This window comes from Taeniopygia guttata, chromosome 5 (assembly GCF_048771995.1).
Source record: "Taeniopygia guttata chromosome 5, bTaeGut7.mat, whole genome shotgun sequence".
Taxonomy (NCBI): Eukaryota; Metazoa; Chordata; class Aves; order Passeriformes; family Estrildidae; genus Taeniopygia; species Taeniopygia guttata.
The window spans coordinates 16,346,510-16,370,199 of NC_133030.1; the positions used below are offsets into that span (position 1 = coordinate 16,346,510).

The 23,690-nt window shown below is 41.6% G+C and overlaps 2 protein-coding genes across 5 annotated transcripts in view; both read right to left on the bottom strand.

Moving 5' to 3' along the window:
* Positions 1-4,190: 4,190 nt before the first annotated feature.
* Positions 4,191-6,190, bottom strand: KCNJ11 (potassium inwardly rectifying channel subfamily J member 11). Its single transcript, XM_030273844.4, has one exon. It carries the CDS (start codon positions 6,072-6,074, stop codon positions 4,869-4,871), a length of 1,206 nt encoding a protein of 401 aa, XP_030129704.1. The 5' UTR covers positions 6,075-6,190; the 3' UTR covers positions 4,191-4,868.
* Positions 6,191-11,757: 5,567 nt separating this feature from the next.
* ABCC8 (ATP binding cassette subfamily C member 8) overlaps positions 11,758-23,690 on the bottom strand; it is a 74,615-nt gene continuing 62,682 nt past the window's right edge. For 2 of the 4 annotated variants that reach the window (XM_030273846.4, XM_030273845.4), the window contains exons 30-39: positions 23,115-23,217; positions 21,151-21,264; positions 20,402-20,522; positions 20,124-20,254; positions 19,491-19,569; positions 18,511-18,619; positions 16,861-16,964; positions 15,934-16,067; positions 14,580-14,642; positions 11,758-12,030 (exon numbers count right to left, since the gene is read on the bottom strand). In XM_030273846.4, coding sequence (XP_030129706.4) covers positions 11,893-12,030; positions 14,580-14,642; positions 15,934-16,067; positions 16,861-16,964; positions 18,511-18,619; positions 19,491-19,569; positions 20,124-20,254; positions 20,402-20,522; positions 21,151-21,264; positions 23,115-23,217 — 1,096 coding nt within the window. In that variant the 3' untranslated portion in view covers positions 11,758-11,892. Of the gene's footprint in view, positions 12,031-14,579; positions 14,643-15,933; positions 16,068-16,860; positions 16,965-18,510; positions 18,620-19,490; positions 19,570-20,123; positions 20,255-20,401; positions 20,523-20,939; positions 21,095-21,150; positions 21,265-23,114; positions 23,218-23,690 lie in introns of those variants that run through there. The other 2 variants (XR_004368033.3, XM_072929689.1) reach the window with 2 other exon arrangements.

The window sequence follows — 23,690 nt, forward strand, 5'->3', positions numbered from 1 at the left end:
TATCACGTATCTTTCTCCCCTTGCTGAATCAAAAATAGTGCACTGAGTCAGTGGTTACAGGCAGTCCCTGGCCATGCTGAGCATGTGTCCCCCAGCTCCCCCAGGCTCCTTCTCACCTCCAGCAGCACTTCTGCTCCAGGAAGGGCTGCAGGGAGGAGAAAATCCCTCTCTCTGCCGCAGCACGTGCTCCCAGAAGCTTGGCAGATGATCTCTGTAGATCCAAAAATACACTGAAATGGGTGGGAATTTTTCTGCTGCCTTCCAGGATGCCTGGATCAGGGCTGTCAGGTTGGAGATGTCCACCTTGGAATGGGGCAGCGGGCCCTGGATGAATGAAGTTCCACATGGGAGCATGCCCTGCAAAGAGCACTTCTCCTGCCCATTTTTAGTGGGAATGCCAGTATGACATTGAGCACAGGGAGAGGGAAAAAGTCTAACCAGGGAGCCTGAAATGCAGTGATTTTAAACCTTAATCTCTTCTCCTTAAATGACCTGCAAAATGAACAACAGGGAGCAAAACCCATAGTGGTTTATCAATATCCTGTTCCTGAGAATAGGTATTTCCATGCTTTGTACAAGTAATCACTGTGAAAGGTGCAAGGTGGGCAATTTCACAGAAGTGTTTGGGTTTATAGTATCTATTTTAAGTTTGTATTTCACTCCCCAAAACATGCTTGTGCTTTGTCCCAAATCAAAAGAATCTGTGCTAGCACATCTACAATTATTACCTTCAAGGCTGACTGAGGTACAAAGAGTGGAAAAGGAAGGAAAAGAAACACAGAAACAAATTCAGTTTTCCAAGAGCTGTTAATTACTCATTAGTTTGATGTTTTTAACTATTAATACATAACTAACCACAAGGGTCAGACCCCTAAAAGTCCTCCTAGCACTGGTCCAGCAGAGCTCTGTTGTGGCTCATACCTTGCTCAACAAGGAGCAATATTTACCCACTGGGTTGAGCAATGCTGGCCATGCCCAGCCCCTGTCTCGCTTTTCAGGGCAGCCTGAATTTTGACATTGACCCTGCTGCTAATCTGTGCTAGCATGCAGAGCTTGGCCTTGTTAAAAACTCTCATTCCAGCCTCTCATGTCTGCTTTTTAGGGCTCTGATGTCTCATCTCAGCATCATCACCAGCACTTTGCTGGTGCTTCAAAATAAAATTGTTTATTACTGCTTGCCATTGTCTTCACACTGTGTAACTTTTGGATTTTAAAGGTATTTCTTTTGTATCCCTGACTCCCTTTTCCCTTATAATACCATCTCTTCAGTTCACTTCTGGCTTGTATCTATTTTACAGGGACATGTCCCACCGAGGTACTCTGCTGTAACGCTGTACTTACCATGTCCCCTGAGGGACAAAAAGAGAAATGTTATCATCTAATTTCGTATACATATGTTTGGATTTCATTAGGAAATGCAACATGAACTGAGATGCCCAGTGGCTCACCAGCAGTCACTACAAGTATTTTAAAACTGTGACATGTAAGTGTTCAGCAGTCTCCCTTGCTGATTAACCATCTCTGTGATCCTTCCCTGCATCCAAGCAGCTCCACAAACTCCAATTTGAAAGCACTGAATAGGGAGAACAAACTGATAATGGTCTCCTAAAGCACACAAAAGGCAACTCCACTCACTCAAGTTGGTTCTGCCACATCCAAAACGCATCACTGGGCTTCCTGCTTGTATCCATGTCCACACCTCAGCCAGGGCAAGCCCTGAGCAGGTGAGGCAGCCTCCAGCTCCCCTCGCTGTGCCAGGGACACGTGGGAGCCACAGCTCTCCCACTGCTCAACAGGATCCGAACTGTGACACCACCTCCTGAAAAGCAGATGTAGGCTGAGAAAAAGTTCAAAAGCCCACTCACTTCTGAGTTCAACCATGGAAAACACAGTGCTTGCTCACTGCTAAGAACAAGGACTTTTCTGCGTAAAAATCCTAGCACTGATGCCTTCTTCAGAGCCTTCCCACGGAGAATGGGGGTGGGCAGCAGAAGGAGAACTCTAAGCTCAATTTCAGATACCTGTGTTCCCAAATACTTCATAAATGACAAATTGAAAGGATTCCCAAAAAGAGGTAATATCTTTCGTCCAAAATAAATACGCTCATCCTTCCTTGCTCTGCCCCCAAAATGCTTCTGAGTATTTTGAATGGTGAAAGAACAGAAGGATTTTACATCACAATAATCCCAAGAGTCAAAATCACCAGCACTCCGATCCAAATAATTCACTATGGTGATTTTAACAGCACAAATCCTGCCTTCCTCATATTAGTATCATCCTTTTTTGTTTGCAAGACTTCAGAAAAATTAGGCAGATTTTTGAAAAAGTTATGATATAAAAGATGGTCCTGACAGCAGCCCAGTGACCAGAAGCTGTTTCTTCCCATCCTTCTCTTCCCATCTCACAGGGAACAAAGAGAATTTTCCACCTCTCAGGTTCACAGATTTCCCCGGGGCAAAAAGAAGCTTGCATCAGTTTCTGAAAATAGTTGCATGGTATTTCTGCTGAAACTGCTTCACATTTAGGTCAAATCTTGAGAAGATCTGCAACCAGAGCTGAAGTGGTTTTATGAGAGAACTTTAAGGTGCATCGTACACACTGAAATAAGGCACTAAGGAGACTTATGGGCAGGCCAAAGATTCCAAGTCACTGGAAAGCCAACTAACATTTTGTGTATGACTCTTGTGAGAACAGAGCAGTGATTTTGTGGCAAGTGATAAAGAACAATGAACTTTCAGAGGAACAAAGGTGCCTGGGAAATACAGGGAGCTCTACTGTGAGTGCCCTCTGACAGGCAGTGGGAGACAGGGGCAGTAAAAAAGGGAAAGCCAGAAAATAATGTGACAAATCAACTCGGTCTTACAGAAGAAATTTAATCATGTAAGGCATTTAATCATGCCCTATTTTTAAAAAATAGGGGGAGGGGTATGATTATAATATAAAATGTGCCTTTCCAAATTCTCTTTGCTGACTACTTGCTAATGCTAATTTTACTGTCATTTTGTTGTGAAATTCATTTCACATTTTCAGAGCTGTTCACAGAATAATATAGGTGTATTGGGGATTTGGAAACTGAGCAGGTATTTATTCCTGTAACTGGCAGTCTGATAATGCTTCATAAACCCAAAATACATAAACACCAAAACCATAACAAATAGTTTTTCATTTTAACTCAATACTTGATTTCACCCAAACATTGATTATTTTATTATAGATGCCTGAAAATGTTCCATAGTCAGTGTGGAAGTTTTCTTAGCCTTTTGAATGAGTTTGTCATACAGTTACATTGCCAAGGCATCAGAAATTTGCCATATTATTGTGAACACAATTTTAGGCATCTCTTGTGAACTACAGAACACACAAGTCTTGATACCAGATCCTCCTTGAATAATTATGTTTAAAAGAAGTCGGTGCCTCTCTGCACAGCCTTTATAACCAGGTGTGGGATCAGTTCTGTGATGCTTCTTTAGGTTTTATATGGACATTACATGTTTTTTTACCTGGTTGGCCCTGTAGCTAACACTGGTGCCGTGTCCTAATAACCTTGTGTAGAAATAAAACTGCTGTTGTTACCAGAAGCTCCAGAGAGTGGATTTGCAGGAGTGGCCGAAGGGGAATTGTTCCTGTTGTCACTGTGAGACTAAGAGAGTGAACATGGCTCCTTCATGTTTGCTGGCAAATGACAGCTCTTGGATCCAGCTAAAAACCAAGGCAGGCACCAGCTGCACAGGGGGGTCAGGATGAGACTGGAACAGGAATTGCTTCCTCAGCAGCAGCAATGTTTGTGACACAGCATCCCAGAAGTGAACACACTGTCTTTATGCACCCTTCCTTCCCCTAAACACAAAAAGCTTTGGTTTCTTTTACAAAAGGGAAGGAAGTAAAAGGTTTTCCCTACCGCATGCAGATACATTTTCAGCATTCAGCACTGTCCTTTCATTCAAAATATGCAATGCTATTTTTATTCCCTGATTATCTAGCAGAATTCACCGTGACCCAAGGGAGAGGTTAATTTTTGTACTGAATATCCTATTGCTATGTGGCTTGGAGAGAGGGAATGTTGCTTCTCTTCATTTTGAAATGAAAATGCAAAATTTTCCTATTTCTAATTGATTTCAACTGTATATTATCTGCTACTCCTTTTAAAGGCAAAGTATTGCTTACTCTCAGAAATGTACAGTACAAAATGGTATTCCTGAATGTTTTATTTTGGAAGGGTAAAGGCTTTTAAAATAAACAAAAGTAAATATTCAAATACATTTCATACTGCATGTGGTAGAATTGGCTCCATACAACACAATACGGATGATGCAAATCCAGCAGTTAATTTCTTTGAGACATACAGTATAATATAGAGACACTTCCAGATCTAGTCTTGTGTAATTGCCTGACCCCTTTTTTATAATTTAAATACCAGCCTACTTTATTAATTATTAATATTTTATTTTGCTATATTGATTGTTCAAGTTAGGAAAAAAAACACCAGTTAAAAACTACTGACTTGCAAACACTGCAAGAACCCTAAAAAAACTGCAATCTCTGAGGATAAATATACATTTATTTTTTGAGAAAATGTGTCATTACCTGCAGTTGAATCAACGCAGAATGATCGTGCGATTAAATAGTCTGAATTGAAATTTAAAGCTGCAGACCATGATTTTCCCTACTCCCAGTTCTGCTTGAAATATCTCACACCATTAAAAAAATATAATTAGCTTTAGATTTCCCCACAATAAATAACACCAGAACATACCTTGTGCTACCAACCTGAATTTTTAAAAAAAAAGGCAGAGGCCACCTCAGTGTTTTTTGAGTTCATGAGATCTTTCAGACACAAAGCCCTAACAGAGTTTCCCGGTCAGAAGGCATCAGGAAGGCTCCTCGCTTATGGTAAACTTGGGCTTTAGCTTGACAGACCTTTTCCTTATTGTGCCTTTCGGGGACAGTGGCATGGTGTCCATAATGCTCTTGTCCTCCTCCAGCTGCCGGGCAGTGCACGAGGGGGTGGGCACTTTCACCGTGTTGCCAAATTTGGAGTAGTCCACCGAGTATCGCCCATCTTCCTCCGCCACGATGGGCACGAACCTTTGGCCCCAGAGTATTTCATCCGCCAGGTAGGAGGTTCTGGCCTGAGTGGTGATGCCGGTGGTCTCCACCACCCCTTCCAGAATGACGATGATCTCCAGGTCCTCGTGGTGGTGAAGGTTCATGGGGGAGATGTCATAGAGGGGGCTGTTCTTGTCTATCACGTGGTAGATGATGAGCGGGGAGACGAGGAAGATGCTGTTGCCCCCCACGGGGTTCTCCATCTGGATGTCGATCTGGTTGAGGGGCACCACCTCGCCTTCCAGGCTGGCGGTCTTCTTCACCACCTGCATGCGGATGGTGGCACTGATGATCATGCTCTTGCGGAGGTCGCCCACGCGCAGCATGAAGCACAGCCGGCCCTCCCGCAGGGCGATGACCGCGTGCTTGCTGAAGATGAGGGTCTCGGCCCGCCGGTGGGCCTGCGACGTCTTCATGAAGATGCAGCCCAGCATGATGGCGTTGATCACCAGCCCCACGATGTTCTGCACGATCAGCACCAGGATGGCGGCCGGGCACTCCTCCGTCACCATGCGCCCCCCAAAGCCGATGGTCACCTGCACCTCGATGGAGAAGAGGAAGGCGGAGGTGAAGGAGTGGATGCTGGTCACGCAGGGCACGAAGGCGGCCGCGGAGCCCGCAGCCGCCCCCTCCGTGGGGTCCCGCTGCAGCCGGGTGCTGTGGTCCAGGTCCCCGTGCGCGAAGGCGATGAGCCACCAGACCATGCCAAAGAGCAGCCAGCTGCACAGGAAGGACATGGTGAAGATGAGCAGCGTGTGCGGCCACTTGAGGTCCACCAGGGTGGTGAAGACATCCTGCAGGAAGCGCCCCTGCTCGCGGATGTTCTTATGGGCCACATTGCAGGCGCCGTTCTTGCCCACGAAGCGCGCCCGCCTCTCCCGCGCGCGGTACCGGGCGTGATCCGGCACATCCTCGGCCAGCCGGGTCAGCACGTACTCCTCGGGGATGATGCCCTTCCTGGAGAGCATGGCTCCGCCGGCGCCGCGCACCGCCCCGGGCAGCGGGGGCGGCCGGAGGGGCCGAGCGGCTCCGTGCGCGCCGCCGCCCGCGGCCGAGTGAGCGCGGCGGGGGCGCGGCCGGCACCGAGCGCCGAGCGGGAGCGGGGAGCGCCGCAGCCCCGCCGCCGCAGCCGGCCGGCAGCGCTCCCCGCCGGAGCTGGGGGCGGTTCTTTACCTTTTCACCCTCCTTTTCTTTTTTTTTTGGGTTTAATTTCCCTCCGGAGGAAGGGTTTCGGGCCGCGGTTTGTATGTAAAGGTTTGATACAGGACGGATTTGGTGCCTTCCGTTAATAGGCGCTCCTTTGTGGGATGCCGCGGCTTCATGTGATTATGCCGTGAGATGGGGGCGGGGGGAAAAAAAGGTATTGGCCAATTTTTAAAAAGGGATTGGTATATATAATAACAACAATAATAAATAAATAAATAAACAAACAAACAAATAAATATTGGTATATGTAATACCAATACCAATACCAATACCAATAATAGCATTAATAACAATAACAAACAACAACAACAATAGCAATATAACATTTAAACAACAACAATAGCAAACAACAACAATGATATTTTTATAAATGTATATGCTGAAATTCACCTGCATGTCTTCCAGTCAGTAGGAGGAAGGCATTTGTCTGATAAATCGCCAGCCAGTGGTAGGAAATTTGCAGCAATAATAGTAATATAACACTTAAATAACAATAACAACAAACAACAACAATAATAATGTTTTTATGACTGTATATGCTGAAATTTACCTGCATGTCTTACAGTCACTAGGAGGAAAGCATTCGTCTGATAAATCACCAGGCAGTGGTAGGAAAGCTTGAAGAAGCTGAATCCAAGGATGTAATGGCTAATCAGAGACCTGGAACTAAAGGGGCTCAATCCCACTGAAAATTTTCCCAGAGTTATTTAAAATAAACAAGGGGTGTTTTTTTGGGTTTTTTAAATTTTGTTTGGTGGTTTTGTGGGGTTTTTTTGGTTTTTGTTTTTGTTTTTGTTTTTTTTTCCCACAGAGAGGAGACCATGAAATGATGTGAGCTGTGGCTCCTCAGGAAAATGTCTACAGTCCAAACAGCACCAAAACTTGCAAATAATAAAAAGAAAATCTGGCCACAAAGGATTAATCCCCAGTGACATGAACTTCCAGACAGGCGTCAAAATCCTTGGAAGAGGCAAAAAATGGAGGCAGGAAGCTGAAAACTGTTTGGGACACTGGGATGTCTCTGTGGGTATAAATACATACATGGGCATGTCTATAAGGATGTGTCCTCCTGACAAGATGCATTATGTAAAAACATTCTGATGTGGTTTTGCTGCTGTATAAACAGCAATATTCCCATTGATGTGTTGATTTCCTCTGGTTTCAATATTTTGTTTTTATTTCAGTTTAGATACCAACATTGCGGAGTTTCTACAGCATCCCAGGATATTCTGGGTAAGAGTTTTTCCTTTAGTACCAATGGATTTGTGATTATTTATTTTCCAATTGCACGACACATGTCCATGGACTTTCCCTTTAGTTTTGGCTCTAAGTGCTTTGGTACACAGTGTAAACAGCTCTTGGCACTGATTCCCTGGGCAAGGCAATTGTCCAGTTGATGTCTGGGAATCAGCCAGTTGGAGTTGAAATTAACTTTCACCACCTACAGCTACTTAAAGCAGCTCACCTAGGGATCTTGGAATAGTAGGTTGAAGTAATCACCCTGAGCTCTCCGAGCAGTTGCTATAGGTCTTGTAATCAATTGTTTATTATTACTTTGGACTATTTGTATTTTTATAGATGAATGGTGGCATGTCCTTGCACATATCGATTCCTTTTGGAAGAGTCAGTTTCCCAATCTGGTTCATCTTTCTTGCTGCTTTGGTAAATAAATCTAGAATAGCAACAAGGTGCCCTGGCATGTGGCTGCCAGGCCACTGAGCTTAGCCAAGGGTGTTCCCCCTTTCTCTGCATCCCTTTGTCTCCTAGACTCTTTTTGTGTTGTCCTTGGTGTGAATGTCACCTGCACCTACACTTTTAGTTTGTTAACGACATGATTTATATGACAATGTAATTAAAAAAAAAAAAGTTGTTGTTTTTTTGGTTTTTTTTTTTTTAGAAACCAACAGTTTTCTTTCTAAACATGAAAAAAAAAAGGAAACCCGTATCCCAAAAGGATGAAGTAAGTTGAAGTTTTATTTGTCAGATGTGTAGTTCTGCAGCTGAGGGCAGGCCCTACTTCGAAGATTTTGCAGTAAGCATTAACAGGCTGTACAACACCAGGCAACTCATGGGCAGCATTTTACACCTTTACAGACATGGACATAGGGATACAAGAGGCAGTCCTGACATTTGTGCCGTTTTTCCTGACTCTTTTCTAAGCGTGGTCTTTATTCTGTACCTTTTCCTCCAGAGGGCGGTACCTCCATAAATGTGGAATGGATAAAAAACCTGTGTCGGGGGAGGGGGTTTTAGAGAATGAGGGAATTGCTGCACGGTGTGGTGCGACCCAGGGAGGGGTGATTTATGAACACACTCACCACGCTGCTTTTAGGAATCCTGAACTCTCTAGAGCAGTGCTTCCTCGTTTCCACTTCTGCAATGGGACTGTCATTTGCCACTTGTTTTCCTTCATTTCTGAGCACTTAGGGGTTGAGATGGGATAGCAAAGCAAGTGGCTTCTGCTGAAGAATTTCTAGAGCTGTCTTTATGGATCAAGTGACAGATACTTAAAAGAAAAAAGTGATGGATCTTCTGAGTGAGCCAACATATTTGTGTCAAGAGCTGCTGAAAAACATTGGGCTCACAGTAATGAACAATCCCACTCTGTAGTATTGAATCATGAGGGGTAAGTTCTTCCACCCACAAAATAGTTTTTACACTTCAAAACTCGCCCTGCCCATTTCTTCTAATTTTAATGGCTATCAAACAAGATCTTATGATAACTGTCAAAATTTAGTTGTTACCATGTTATTACTCTGCCTTTAGAAGCTGAGTAAAGCTTCAGAGGCTACACAGTGTTAGTCTGACAGAAATTAAGCCTTATAAATCACCTTGCATTACGAGTAGGGAGGCAGAAGAAAAGAGATCAGAGTTGGTTATGCAAAGCCACAAGGGGAGGTATGAGCAGAGCTGAGAACAGGACTGATGAAGCAGCCATGCTGTGTTTCCTGGCCACACTAAGACAAGGGAATAAACCCTATGAAGTTTTTTGCATACTGGAAGCATTTATACAAAGCAACAAAAATCCCTCTGTTTGCAGCTCCCTGGGCAGCCTATCCCCTAACACCTTTGGGACTCAGACAAGTCCCGTCCCTCAGGAAAACTGAAACCTGGCCTTGGTTTGCAGTACAGCCCTTTGCTTAGTGATGCCTCACTGCCATACAAACACATTTGTGAGCCTGGTTAACAGTGACTCCTGGGCTACCCAGCTCATGGCAACGAGGTCTGTTGACTCAGGTAATGCCAGTGAGCCTCACACCACAGAATAATGTTCTTGGGAACTGCTTCTGGTCACTGGGGAGACTCTTAATCCTTTGGAGTTAGGGAGCAGGAACTCTCTGGCCCCACATAAACAAGACCAGAAATTAAGAAATTAGAGCTCAAAAGTGCAAGTGTCATAAATTTCCATTTTAAATGGGGCTTGTATTTCCCAAAGCAGCACTGCAGGAGAGTAGGGTGAGTTCATTCATATCCAACCATTACCAATTTTTAATGGCACCACACAGCTGAATCAGTGTCTGTGAACAGGGAGGCTCTTGGCTGCCACTGGGACAGCACATTTCCTCTGCACTTTTAAGCTCTAATTTCTTAATGCTGCAGGATAAAGTACAGCCTCCTTAGCAATATGCTGTCCTTTCCTCCCTGCATTCCCTTCTGGGTGAGGCTGTCAGAAGCTTGTGGAATAGGAGCAAGCCCAAATTGTAGTGTCAAACCCCAGACACTTAATTAAAAGCACATGAAACCTCACTTCTCTGCCTCTCTTCCTTTGCCATTAGGCTCTCTAAGAGCTTCCACAGATGGCTGCAGAGCCTCTGCAGTGTGAGTTTGAGGAGTGCTGCAGAGTGGTGCTTTCCTAAGCCTTTACAGGATGAGATCCTGCCTTAGAGCAGTAATGGGAAGCCAGGAGACAGCATGCCCAGGAGCTGTGGCAGAAACCTGCTCTGTGCCCTTCTGCTCCCACTTCTCCTCTCTCAGCCCTAATGGAAGCCTGGTACTCCAGGGTGAAAACACACCAATAGTTCTGCAGCCATTCTTTCCTGGACACTGCCCAGCAAACAATACCCTGGAGGAGGAGAAAGATGCCAACTGCCTTTTTTCTCTCTCAAAGGGTAGTAGGCAATGACAGAGCTCATGCCTTTCATCTGCATAACCACATCCTACCTCCTGACTCTTTCCACTGTTCATTCTACACTCTCCTCTGGTGCCACTTACCTACCCAAATAACAGCAGGGATGTGCTGCAAATACTCTGCTCTGGAACTGGTAACACAAATGGCAACAACAGTTCTTCATTTTCCCTGGCTCTCTGCTGCAGTGCTAGAAGTAATGCCTTAAAATATCACATAGCCCATGAGAACACTAAGGTGTCTTTTTCTAGAAAATAAAACTTTTAAAAACAGGTTGCAAACTAATTGAGCAGGCTACAGAGAGGAAAAAAAAACCCCAAAAAGATAAAGAGCTCTCCTAAGGACTACAAGTCCTTCAAATAGGGTAAATAAAACAAAATATGGATGTAAAGGTAAACTTGCTCTAAAAAGAATAAGTGAAAAACTCATTGTAGCCTTCCACTGAGTTATTGACATTCTAACCATCTATTAGTGAAAAAGTCCTGGAATGACTGTCACAGGGCAGGGAAAAGCAGCTTTCTAGCTGAAAGGATAATTTCAGTGGCTAAAAGTTATCTGAAGTGTACAGAATTTATTGGTGAGGGTCACAGTAAATTTAGAGACAGCACGACAGTGGGTGAAATATGTGAAACTAGGAGATGATGAGTCAAGCTCTTATGGCCCTGAGCTGCAGTGAAAGGTTTAATGCTGTTTATTTACCAGACTTGGAGGGATAATTTCCAGATGAATTGGTACATCTGCACTGGTCTGGAAACAGTGTACATTAAACACTGATACTTTATCACAGACTGCCTCCTCTCAGCTTCTTCACAGTTTGGGAGGGAGTCTGCCTCCATCCTGCTTGGAATCAGTGTAATAGTATTCAGTGGGCAGGAAGATGGAATCAGGTTGTGATTAATTTCTAGACAGTATTAAAGGAGAGTCTAAGGCACAACTTGGGCATTATCAATAAACCACAGAATTAAAAATATTGTATAGAGATTTTATATTTAGATATTAAAGCTTTACAAAGTCAGTTGATTGAAAGAGATACAAGCTTTTGAGAGATAACTTTGGTATATAACTTTCCTTCTGCATTTAGTCAGTCATGAACATTATCTACAGTAGGGCTATGACATATAAAAAAGAACATGTTAGTAAATAATGGGGGGTTGAGAGTTACATAAAAACTTCATGCTGGTTATGTTTGTTTGATATGTATCCTGTTGTAGTTCACTCATGTAGTTTCTTTCAACTATATTTTGTGATTCTTTGGCAGCAAATAAAAAGAAAAGTAGTAGTATACCAAAAAGTCAAGTACACACATAATTCATTAATGCTTTGGATGGAAAAAAATGGCTCATTTTATTAAAAAATGAATAGCTCAATTTATTATGAAATAATTTTTATTTACAGGTATTTTACATATTTAGAAAATAATAAAATTGTATTCTAAAATGCTTTATTTATTTTTATTACTTATCTGCTTGTACAAAAGAAGCAAAGACACTGTCTTCTTGTTCTAGCAGAACCTCAGGCTTGTCGTATTCCAAAATAACCCCTCTCTTCATTACAATAACCAAATCTGAATTGAGGATCGTGTGCACACGGTGCTGAAAAACAAACAAAATGCCAGGTCAGTGCATCTCTCTATTAATATATTTCAGGATAAGACAGACTTCCACAAATTAATTTTCCTATCCAGTTCAAGTGTGATTAAAGCTACTTATCCTACTTCTCATCCTAATTTCTGTGTAAATACTGCAGATAAATATACAGACCAAGAGCCAGGTGGATACTCAAGTACCTAAAAAATACACAGGTACTTGAGTGTGAGGAGTGCTACAAGTTCCCTTTAGAATGTCCCCAGCCCAGAGTCCTGCTCCCAAGTGCAGCCAAAAGAAGGCAGACAGGCAGAGGAGGAACTGGGCAACTGAGTGTGGAACTGCCTGTGGGAAGTTGGGAATTCTCCCAGTCCTGGATTGTAACTGGGTCTGACATGGTTCCTGAGCTTGGTTTGGTTTGTCTATTTAGAAAGCTGAATCTAGTCAGTTTTACAAGACTTGGGTCATGTCTTCTCTTGAGCTTTCACAATCATTTTGCATCCATCTCCTTTGGAAAAGATTTTTTCCATACTTCCTCCCCACTATATGAACAAGTTCTCCCTCTTCTGTGTGCTCTGGGCCGTGTTGCTCAGAGTTTCACCTGGTGCTCCTTGCCTGTGACTTTACAGACCTCTCTCACTTGTCCTTCCATTGTCCTTCTTTCACACAGAAGAGCCCCAACCTGCTCAGCTGCTCCCTTACAGGAGCAAATCCAACACCTCCAAAATCATCCTGTGCTTCTCAGCATTTTTCAGTTGTAATGTGTTGTTCTGGGCATAAGGAGACTGGAACTGCACACAATATTCAAGGTGTGTGTGAACTATGGACTTTGAGTTCTGCCTCCTTGTTTCTAATATCTTTTAAATTTCTTTATCCATAATACATTTTTCTATCCTAACTCAAGCATTACTTAAATAAATAGCATGCATTGTTTCCATCTTCTTTTAAAATAAAATGCTTCAGTGATTTCCCTAATCCCTGTCAGATTCAATTTCCTTTGTTGCTGCTTTTAGCTTTTTTTTTTCCTCTACCATTTATTTTTGGGTTTAGTTTTTTAGCAAGCCTCTTCATATTGACAGAATTCCACTTTTTCATGTTAACTGTAACTGCATGGGATTTTTTTGATTTGCATCACTCCTGCAGGGATATTTAATCTCAGAATATGATGGTTGCTGTTACACAGTTGCTCTTCACCCATATGGTCCCTAATCAAGTTTTGGGCATCCTCAGTATCAAAACAACTCTTGTATTTCCTTCTCTGGCTTTCCTAGCCAGATTTTCCATAAAATAATCACTGATGGCATCCACGAATCTCATATCTTCTGCAGTTTCTCTGACATTTATCCAGTCAACAGATAGGGGCAGGGGACTGAAATATCACATTCCAGTTGAATTTGATGCCCTTGTCTGAGCTTTTTCTGTGTAACACAATCAGTGCTGCCTTCTGGAAATTAATCACAACCTGATTCCATCTTCCTGCCCACTGAATACTATTACACTGATTCCAAGCAGGATGGAGGCAGACTCCCTCCCAAACTGTGAGTAACATAGAAGATAATAGAGAGACAATACTGTAACTCCAACTATTCATATTCTTCCTAAACAGAACTTAGGAATAGATTGCTTTTTCTGGGAAAAAAAACCCCATGAAAACCAAGACAAAACAAAACCACACCTGAAAATCAACAACACATGCAAACAAACAAAACAACAAAACAAAAAACCCCCCACAACTCCAGAACCACTAGCCATCCTACAAACCTCCTGTGTTATGTTTCTACTACAGAATGTTTTGGATACAAACCCACCTGCTGTAAACCTAATTTACAATTGTAAGTAAATAAAAACATTCAAAGTAAATTATTCCAAGACGTTGTTTGTTTGAACTATGCAGTTTAAAACTCACTAAGAGAGTAAAAGAATAATAAAGCTTTTTCAGCCTGTCCCCAAACAAACTGAAAAAGATACATAAATGCAGAATACAGTGCAAACCTGAATTTTCATGCAGAGAAATCAGGAAATGTCATGGTTATGATTCCTTTGCTTTTTTATAATGACACGCTGGATGGATACCATAAGATAAATCAGATCTTCTATTATACATTTGCTAGGTGAAAATAAATGATGCTCAGAGATTCCTGAGCATAGATTTCTTATGTTGAATTTTCAAATGTTAAGAAGCATACTGACTTCATTTCACCTCCCTGAAATGTGTACTTGTCCTTAGCTAAATGACTATTTTAGCTTGATTAAATTTATATTTTGCAGTAAAGTATATGGCATTTTAAATTAGCTTAAAATGGGAAACAGAAGATAGAGAGCATACTTAGGTTGTGTACAGGTAATTTGACTTAGCATCATGCAACACATTTAAGAATCCACTCAGGAATTTAAGTAAGAAATTTTAAAAAGGAAAAGAAAGCTTACATTTTAAACACCACTTAAACAAAGCAAAAATGACTGGCCTAATTAACACATTTATTACCACTGAGAAGAAGTGACTAATGGGGCATTTCAGATCCTTGTTTGCATTAGGAGGCAGCAGGGACTGTACTTACTGCTATTGTAACCACAGTCCGGTCAGCAAATGCAGTCATGACCACCTTCTGGAGAATGTTCTCCTGGGGAAGGAAAAACATTTGGTGCCTTTCAAACATGACAGACACAGACACTAAGAAGGCTTCAGTAAGAAACCACTGACTATTCCATGCTGTTATTTATCATCCATTGCAGAAGTGAAAAATTAGCTACGTGTCCGAACTAAGCCAGAGCCTGGTGTCTCCTGCCATTGCCTCTGGGGTTCAGCAGACACCAGAACTGTGCTCTGGCCCCAAATTCCTGCTGTCCTGGCCTCAGTTTGACACTGAGGAAATCCAAGGTGGATTTTGGGTGCTGCCAGGCTGCCTATGCCGGCGCCTCTGTGGCGCGTCCTTCACCCCACTGCAAGCCCAGGAATGTTCCAGCACAATGGGGATATCTAACACCAAGGGGTGGCAAGGACAAGCAAGGGACTGTGCTGTACCTGGCATATTTAACAGTGGAGATGATATTTAAGATGGCCTTAACATACATAGCTCTCACTCAACAAGTACTCATCCTTTGCTATTTAGGAGACTGTTGTTGCATTCCAAACTGCCTGGAAGTGTCACGAGCACAGATACCTTCATTTGTTAGTTGCTGCTCTTCAGAGAGGTATTTCAAAGGAGGGACTCTATCCTCAGTGCATCAAAATTCAAGATGTGTTTTAACTGGGCTGTGTGCACTATGGTTCCCTTGCTGAAGCTCAAACACTAACATTTTACTGAACTAAAAATTGTAGCTGTTCTAACAAACCTCTCCAATCATGTTCTTTACTTACAGTGGAAAGAAAATGGAAATATTTTCTGTAACAACATAACAGATGAGAAAAAGGTACTATTCTATTTGGCTAAAACCCAGTCATTGTACTATTACTGAGTGCTTAAGCAACTGCCTAGAAATTCCAGGCAATTAATGCAATAATCCAGTATGTCTTTTCTGTGTCTGTGTTTATTTCCTTGCCTCTACTTTCAAGCCTTCTAACTTCCAAACTTGTCCTGTCAACTATGCTGGGAAAAGGTGTCACTTGCCAATTCACCCTTCACTGACCATCCCAGCTGACCTTACCAGCTTTGTTTACTTTAGTAATTCCTACTGGCAATTAAAATAACATGATTCGTTTTCCTAATGCAATCAGTTCTGGAACAACTATTCAGTCCCTAGTAAAATGGTTTGAAAGCTCTTTAGATTTGTTAGCAGTGACTCACAACTACCTGGGCTTGTAAATATGTGTGCAACTAAATATGGTGTAAGCATATTACAGAATAGACAGAATTGCTTTCCACCTTTTACTTCACATATCAAGTAAAGAAATCAGAAGCACTTCAAACTCACTGTTGCCATGTCAATAGATGCTGTGGCTTCATCCATGATGAAGATGCTTGTCTTCCTCACAAAAGCCCTTGCCAGGCAGAACAGCTGCCTTTGGCCCTGGCTGAAATTTTCACCCCCTTCTGTGACTATTGCATCTAGAAGTGATATAGTAAAATCAGTAAGGTCAGATCAGAACAGAGCATATGCTTGGAAAACGTAGTCTCACTTTCAATGTAAAGTAGTATTTCCTAGGCTTGCAGCTGCTGATAACACATTTTTGCCTGCTTATTTCTAAATACACAACCAGTACTTTCGCCTCACTATATTCTCTTGATCTGTTAGACATCAAAGCAGCTGAGGATGTTCAAGAGTGAGTTTCTCTGAAACATGTGCACTCTAGGACACTGCACCTCCAGTCAAACCAGCATCCATCATTTCTTTACCCTAGGGCTGTATAACTTCCCATTTTAAGGGGGTTTATTGGTGGTTTTTGTTTGGTTTTTGTTAGGTGTTTGGTGGGGCTTTTTAGTTTGTTGGTTTTTTTTTTTTTTTCCCCCTGCATGGTCAAATGAATCACACCTTGAAGCTTTAGAAATCCTCCTCCTTGGACATAACTATTGGAAAATACAAAAGAACGTGTTCTAGGTAACACCTGACTTGTTGACAGCTTATTTGAACTCACAAGACCCATAAATCTCAGTGCTTCATAACAAAGACATACTGAAATAAAATAATTTTTCCATTTATTTGAAAAGAAAGAGGATTCTTCCCCTCAGGTACAGTTGGTAAAGGAGTTACAGATATAAGACATTTGCCTGCAGGCACTTTTTGTCACCTTCTACAAACTTTAAAAGCTCTTTCTTCATCAACTACCCTTCTAATAAATAAGTGTGAAACAGGAATATTGTGAATGCTGGAAACAATATTCTCAAAAAGAAGTCTCATTACCTAGGCCCCCAGGTAGTGCCTTCACCACATGCTTGAGCTGTGCTATTTCCAGTGCTTCCCAGAGCATGCTGTCAGTGCACTTCTTCTCAGGGTCCAAGTTAAACCTGCAGCATGGGCAATACAAGAACATCAGTCAACAGAAACTGCTGCAATGGATTTCTTCTTTTAGTGCTTAGCAACAAACCTGCAGATAATCAGAATCATACATTGAAGGTGTAGGCCTGATTCTGATCTATCATTGGTATAAATCCACTGAATTTCCTAGACTTGATCGCTGTTCATGCCAATGTGATTAAGATGAAAATCTGACTGTCAGCTGAGCAGAAAGAGAAAAGCTTACTATTTTGTGGCCATCTTTGTGGTTTTAGAATTTATTTTGTTCTTTGTAAACTAAAGAAATCTCATGTTTTACTAGAAAAAGATGTGACTACTCAGTCTAAATTGACATTCAATTTTAACAAAGGCCAAAATTCTACCCTCCCTCCTTTTAAATACAATGTCTCTTTGTTCTTCACTGCTATAGAAATGTTAACAGAGTAATCAAGCTTCACAGTGCATTATAAAATTCAACTCTGCTGCAATTCAAAAAATCCTGGAATTATAAACAGATGAACATTATTTTAGCTTGATGTGGCTCAGAAGTGACAGCAACAAATGTGAATCTCACATAGTATTACATTAGCATATATAATAACAATAAAAGATTCAATGGTGCATGACACTATTTTATGTTTTACTCCTGCTGTATGAGTTGTGAAGAATTGATGCTGGCCTAAGAAGCATTTTTAATAGATTAATTCATAAAAACATGGCATACAATCACATCATCTTCTGATATGAATGAATCATGGTCTATCCAGGCATGTCCTGAAATCTGTATCCTTTTCAGTGAACTCTAATCACTTATGTAGAAACTAAAACTGCAGGCGATGTAACTGTGCACCGAGGATTGTACTGTTTCTTCTGAAGGTAAATGGCACAGACACAGGGAAAGGCATTTGTTGGACACTGGAACTTTTGGCCATTGTTTCTACTCCATCATCTTCTCAGAGAAGTAGGAAGAGAACACAAAAAAAAATAACCAACCAAACAAACCAAAAACGAAAGAGCTAAAGTCTTTGGTGCTGCAGATGAAATGGTTCAGAAGAAACACAGATAGAGGCTCCAGGATAAAATAGCCCAGGATCACAGTACTTCTCATGTTGCTCTTTTCCTTTCTGTCTCTTTATAGCAATTTTTTAGCCTGCATTTTTTTTTACGTCTCATATTTTAAGGCAGACAGATGAAAACAGATGCAGGAGAAAGAAGGTTTCAAGAAATGCTGGGTGGTTATGGGTATTTGATCAGTGAGCTAAACTGATTACTGGATCCTGGAGGAATAAATATTGGCTTTCCCTCCTTCCCAGGCATGGGATGTCTTCTGCCAACACTGTCCTTTCCAGGCTTAGGCGTGGGGAAATGTTAGTCTGGCAGGGGTGAGTTAAAAGCAAAGACAGAAGGCAGTGATCCCCCCTATTCCAGCTGGGGAGACTGGAACTGAGCAGCTTGGTATTAAAGTCATTATATAGTACAATTATAACATGTAATTCATACTGGATGACTTAGAAGCAACTACATGATTTTTATTTATTGCTGGCGCTTAATACTTACCGGATTGTTCCACTGAATAAAATAGGATCTTGGAGGATGATTGACAGCCTGGATCTCAGTGTCTGTAAGGGCAGCTTTGCAATATCTATACCATCAATGATAATCCTCCCTATTCAAAAGAAAGAGGACAGTGTGTTTATTGTGCCACACAGCTGCTGGCAAAGACGTGGCTCACTTCCAGGCTGAAAGGCAGTACAGCAGGGACAGGCCTTGTATCACACAGCCCCTTCTTCACTACAGAAACATGTTTTGACTAAAAAGACAGCACAGCCTTCTTGAGACCAAGCTCGGCTGGAAAGCATACAGAGTGGACCTGAAGGACTTTAGGAATGATTAGATACACTGCTTAACTGCTTGACCAGTATACATCTATCAAACAACAGGGTCAGACATTACTTCAATCAGGGATTAATTACCAGGGGCAACAAGCCTTTCAGAAAGCCAAATTACCATTCAGCACTATGAAATCTTATCTCTGAGTACAACTGTCTGTCTCTGCATAGGGGCTCTGTGGGTGGGAAGCAGGCTGATATCTTTTTGAGATGCACCCTGTGAGGCATATGGACATGGCACACAGAGCAGGAAATATGGCAGGAAATTCCAGGGCAGCAGACCAAGCTGCAACCCCAAGTGCTGAGTTTTTTGGGCCTAGTGGATCCCATCTGTGGGAGATCACAGATCCTTCATTACACTTGAACACCTTGCCCTTTTATGCTTTACTCCTACTGTTGTGATTTGACTGCACAAAAGGCTGTCATCTGTCACTCCTGGACTTTTGCTTCTATCAAGCAGAATTTTTATTGATCTGGCTTACGAATGGCACAGCTGTTAGGTGACAGATGATATCTGCTTTAAACAGGGCCAGAGAGCGTGCCCTGCAGATTTGAAAATCACACTTCAGAGCTGCTGCTCTTAAGGAAAAGACTAGCAAAGAACCTTCAGGAGCTAAGCTTGAGTGACACACAGAAGGGTTATCTTACCCTCAAAGGTGTCAACCATTCTGAAAAATGCAAGAGAGAAGGAGGATTTTCCACTGCCTGTTCGGCCGCAGATCCCAATCTGTGACACAGAGAGAAGATGAACATCAGGCAATGAAAATACAGGAAATGGATAACATCTGTACTTGACACTTAAGATGAGAGGGTGGAGGAATTGTTCTGATTCACATGATCCTATTCTCCTCCTGACAGAGCAGTCAAACTGAACTAGCCATTACAGAATTGTTGTGTTCACTTTTTATCTTCTAGGGGTCTGAACATTTAAGGATAAATTAAGTCAGTCCTATAACATGAACAACAGGAGAATGGTAATAATGGTAAGAAAGACAAGAGAGTCATGTGAGTAGGTTGAAAAGTAGGTCTAGCACTGTAAGGGCTCACTGTCACTTCTTTTGGCACTGTGTGCTGACAGGAGGGCACTGGGATGCTGAGGGAGGGTATTTGCCTCAATACACCAAGCTAAGAATCCCCCAGACTCCTTTCCAGTGCACTATATTTGAGAGGAAAAAAAAAATCATCTAATTTAATCATCAAAGCAATCTGTGGTATGTTTTAACTCTGATTTATGTGATGTTCTAGTCTACAGAGTTTCTGAGGACCACTGCAGTTCTTTACCTTTTGTCCTGGTGAAATGTGGGCATTGACATGTTTTAGCACTGGCTTCAGGTTGCTGTCATATCGGACACTGAGGTTCTGGATTTGGATCTCCCCTCTGTCTGGCCAGTTCTGGGGAATCTGCGAGGAAGCTGTACCACAAGCACAGGGGGAAAAACCCCAACATCAACCGTCTTATAATAAATTAGCTGGTTCATTAGGTGATTTACTACATTTTTAATGGCAATACACTGCAAAATCATTAAAATTTCAGCAAGCTCTTTCTGCACTGCACTTACAAAGGAGCCCTTCGTAATTTTCAGCTTCTGTTTTGAGAAGGCCATTGATCCTTTTCACTGCCCCCAGCTGGATCTCCATGTCAGCCAGGTTACGAACCATCCAATTCAGATAGTTGGACACCTGATGTAAAGCAAATACACAACTGAATCCCAGATTTTTAGTAGTTTGCATCATTTGACCAGCATGCAGTTTATATTCCCACACAGGAACGCCTCAGTAAGTGGAAGTTGTGAATGCACTGAATGGTACAACACCAACAGGGAGTCAACAATTGACTAAAAGTTACATTTCCTAACTGCAGTGTACAGATACTTTGGTACTGTGGAGATCTGATATACACCAACAGAAAAGAGGGTGGGGGAACAATAAAGACAGGTGAAAAGACATAATTTTGGTAACTTAAATTTGGACAATCTAGAATGACATACCAGGGAATAATTACAACTGATGCACTGAAAATGTATTCTTCACAATGCAAGACAATATAAAAAATTATGATACAACTTGTCCATGTCTTGTTGACATATTTGAACTAACCCCTCGATGAGATTTGATCTCAAAGCTGAAGAAAGCATACACTCAAATATGTCAACCATCACATGCGAACTGAAGTAAACACGTGGTTTCCATGATGTTACAGTACCCACTATAGATGTACAGACACCTTCAATCTTCCTGTTCATCTTTGTGCCCTGAGGAATTACAAAAAAATGTTTGGGAGAGACAGAAAGGATCCTGAGATTCTTACCATAAGAGCATAGGTTAGTCCCAAGCCTACAAGTCCTGAAGTGATTTTATTATACAGGCAACTGGTAATAGAAGTGACAGCTGCTATGAGTACCACACATGCTCCAATGTACTCCTGAAGGAATATGAATAAGCTCCATCATTATAAGTCTACAAAGGATTAAAACGTTCTCATAACTTTGCACACCAAATAAAAACCCATTGAACAATTTCCAAACACAGGCAGAAAACCCCACGGAACTCCATCCAGACACTACCAGGAGCCCATTTTTACTGCTTTTAGCAGCGCTGTGCTGGGGAAGTCAACACAGATACCTTAAGCATGTAATGGAGGTGGCTGAAATCATGCAGCTGATGTTACCTGGGATAGGAGGGAAATGCTCATGCATCCCATCTCTGTGGCTGATGATGAACTGCTGGTGTTAGTGTTCAGGAACACACAATCACAGGATATGATTATATACAGGTGCTTTTATTGAGAGCTCTGGGAATCAGGGGTACAGACCCAAATCTGACTCCGACATGGCTTTTGAGCTGAACGTATTTTATATTCTATTGTTATATAACTTACATATTAATTATTAAACTTAAATTGTTCTATTGACTTTATTCAACCATGAGTTTCTCATGGTCTTTCTTAGGCCCCTGACCACAGTTTCTCATGATTATTCTTACGATTAAACAGCAATTATATTTAATTACTAAACAATCATCACATCTAACAATTATATCAGTTATCATGTACTTGCTACACAAGTGCAGTTCTAGCAAGGTACAAGGCCTTCATGTACCTAGGGTATTTATTTTTTTCAGGGCCTACTAAGCTTACTTTTTCTTTTAGCCCTAAATCCCCATGATTTTTAAAATCCTTTTACTATCACTGGGAGGCTCTGCTGTTGCTGCTGAGTTCCTACCATCCACAACTGTTCAAACAAGCCTCTCTTGCACAGCACGCACCTATTGCCTTAAGGGCCTTTTTCTGCTTTAATTTAAATCATTGGTGATTTGACTTCCCACAGACAATTTATTGAGTAAAATTGTTTAACAGACTAGAAAACAAATGCTGTAGGAGCGTAACAGTCATTTGTATGTGAACTGTTTAATGATACAAGTATTGATCAGAATTAGGGACTTCAGGTGGCCTAGCCTTGAACATATAATAGAGTTAATAATACTCTATTATAGGTCATACTCATACATATGTCATACTCAATACCTGAACTAAATTTGCAAAAAGTGCCAGTTAAGAAAGAGTCCAAAAGGAAGCTATAGAGTGTGACATGAAAAATGAATTAACATACAACTCAGCACATCTAAAAGAAGCCCGTGTTACCAGAACAGCATTAGTACACCTGCATTTAAAATTGTGATATAACATTGCACAACATAAAATTCCTTGTCTTGCTTCTTAGAGAATTATTTTTAATAAACTGTTTCTCATGCCAGGCCACTTCACTGAGCAGAAAACAGGCCACTGAATATCTTTGGTGCTCTTCAGACGACCACAAAACAGACTCAAACCTCTCTAAATCCTTCTGCTCATTAGAAGAGCTTCCAAGATATTGAAATGTTTCTAGGAAGGCACAAGGCAGAAGCTGCTGACACTGACTGACATGGTCCCACAATGACACGCTGGCTGGTGGCACAGCTCAACTAGCTCTGACCACTCTTTACACACAGAGGAGCCAATGTGACCCATGAAAACTATTCCTGTCTTGGAAAAACAGCTGCAGGCCATGGGGAAATTCATACCCCATTCAGTGTCCAGGATGGGTTGGGCATATGCTCATTATAGTCAGAGAGACATAGAGGGCAAAGGTTTTTTGTCTTTGAGACGGGGCTGGAAAACTGCTGTATGCTTCATCAGATTACTTGGAACAAAGTAAAAAACTCCTTGGGTATACACAGTAGTAGTAGTAGTAGTAATAATATTAATAATAAAAATAAAAATAATAATGTACTTGCCATGCGAACTTCCAGCCAGCGATTGGCTGCTGTGAGGAAAAGGGAGGCAATGTTGTTGGAATCTGTGTATTCAAGAAGTTTTTGTCGGAATTTGGCTTCATACCTAAAAAAAGGAAACAAAAGAAAAAGAAAGGAACAAAGCAGGAAAGCAAGAGGAAATGAGAAAAAACGGAGTCAGGCCTTGGGGGTCTCAGAAAAAATACAAAGTAAAATTTAATTTCTGAGGTATGTGCTTATGGACAGGTTGGCACAGGGTATAAATCAGCCTATCCATAGTTCAGAGTGACATCATTTGTAGTTTTGTATTAGACACAGGCAAAGTGTATTTGTGCAGTATCTTGAGCAGTAATTTATGGATATTGTTGCACTGATTATTGTATTGAAATTCTCTAGGACTTCCAGATCCCACTGGGCATTTTATAAATGTATTTTATAACATGATAATTGAGAGAGAGAGAGACAAATCGAAAACTAAAATATTTAAAATATTCATGAGAAAAATAATGCATGCATGTACTTGTGAAAAGAAGCATTAATGCTGCAGAATTCAGTTTTTCTCAATGATATAAGCTCAGG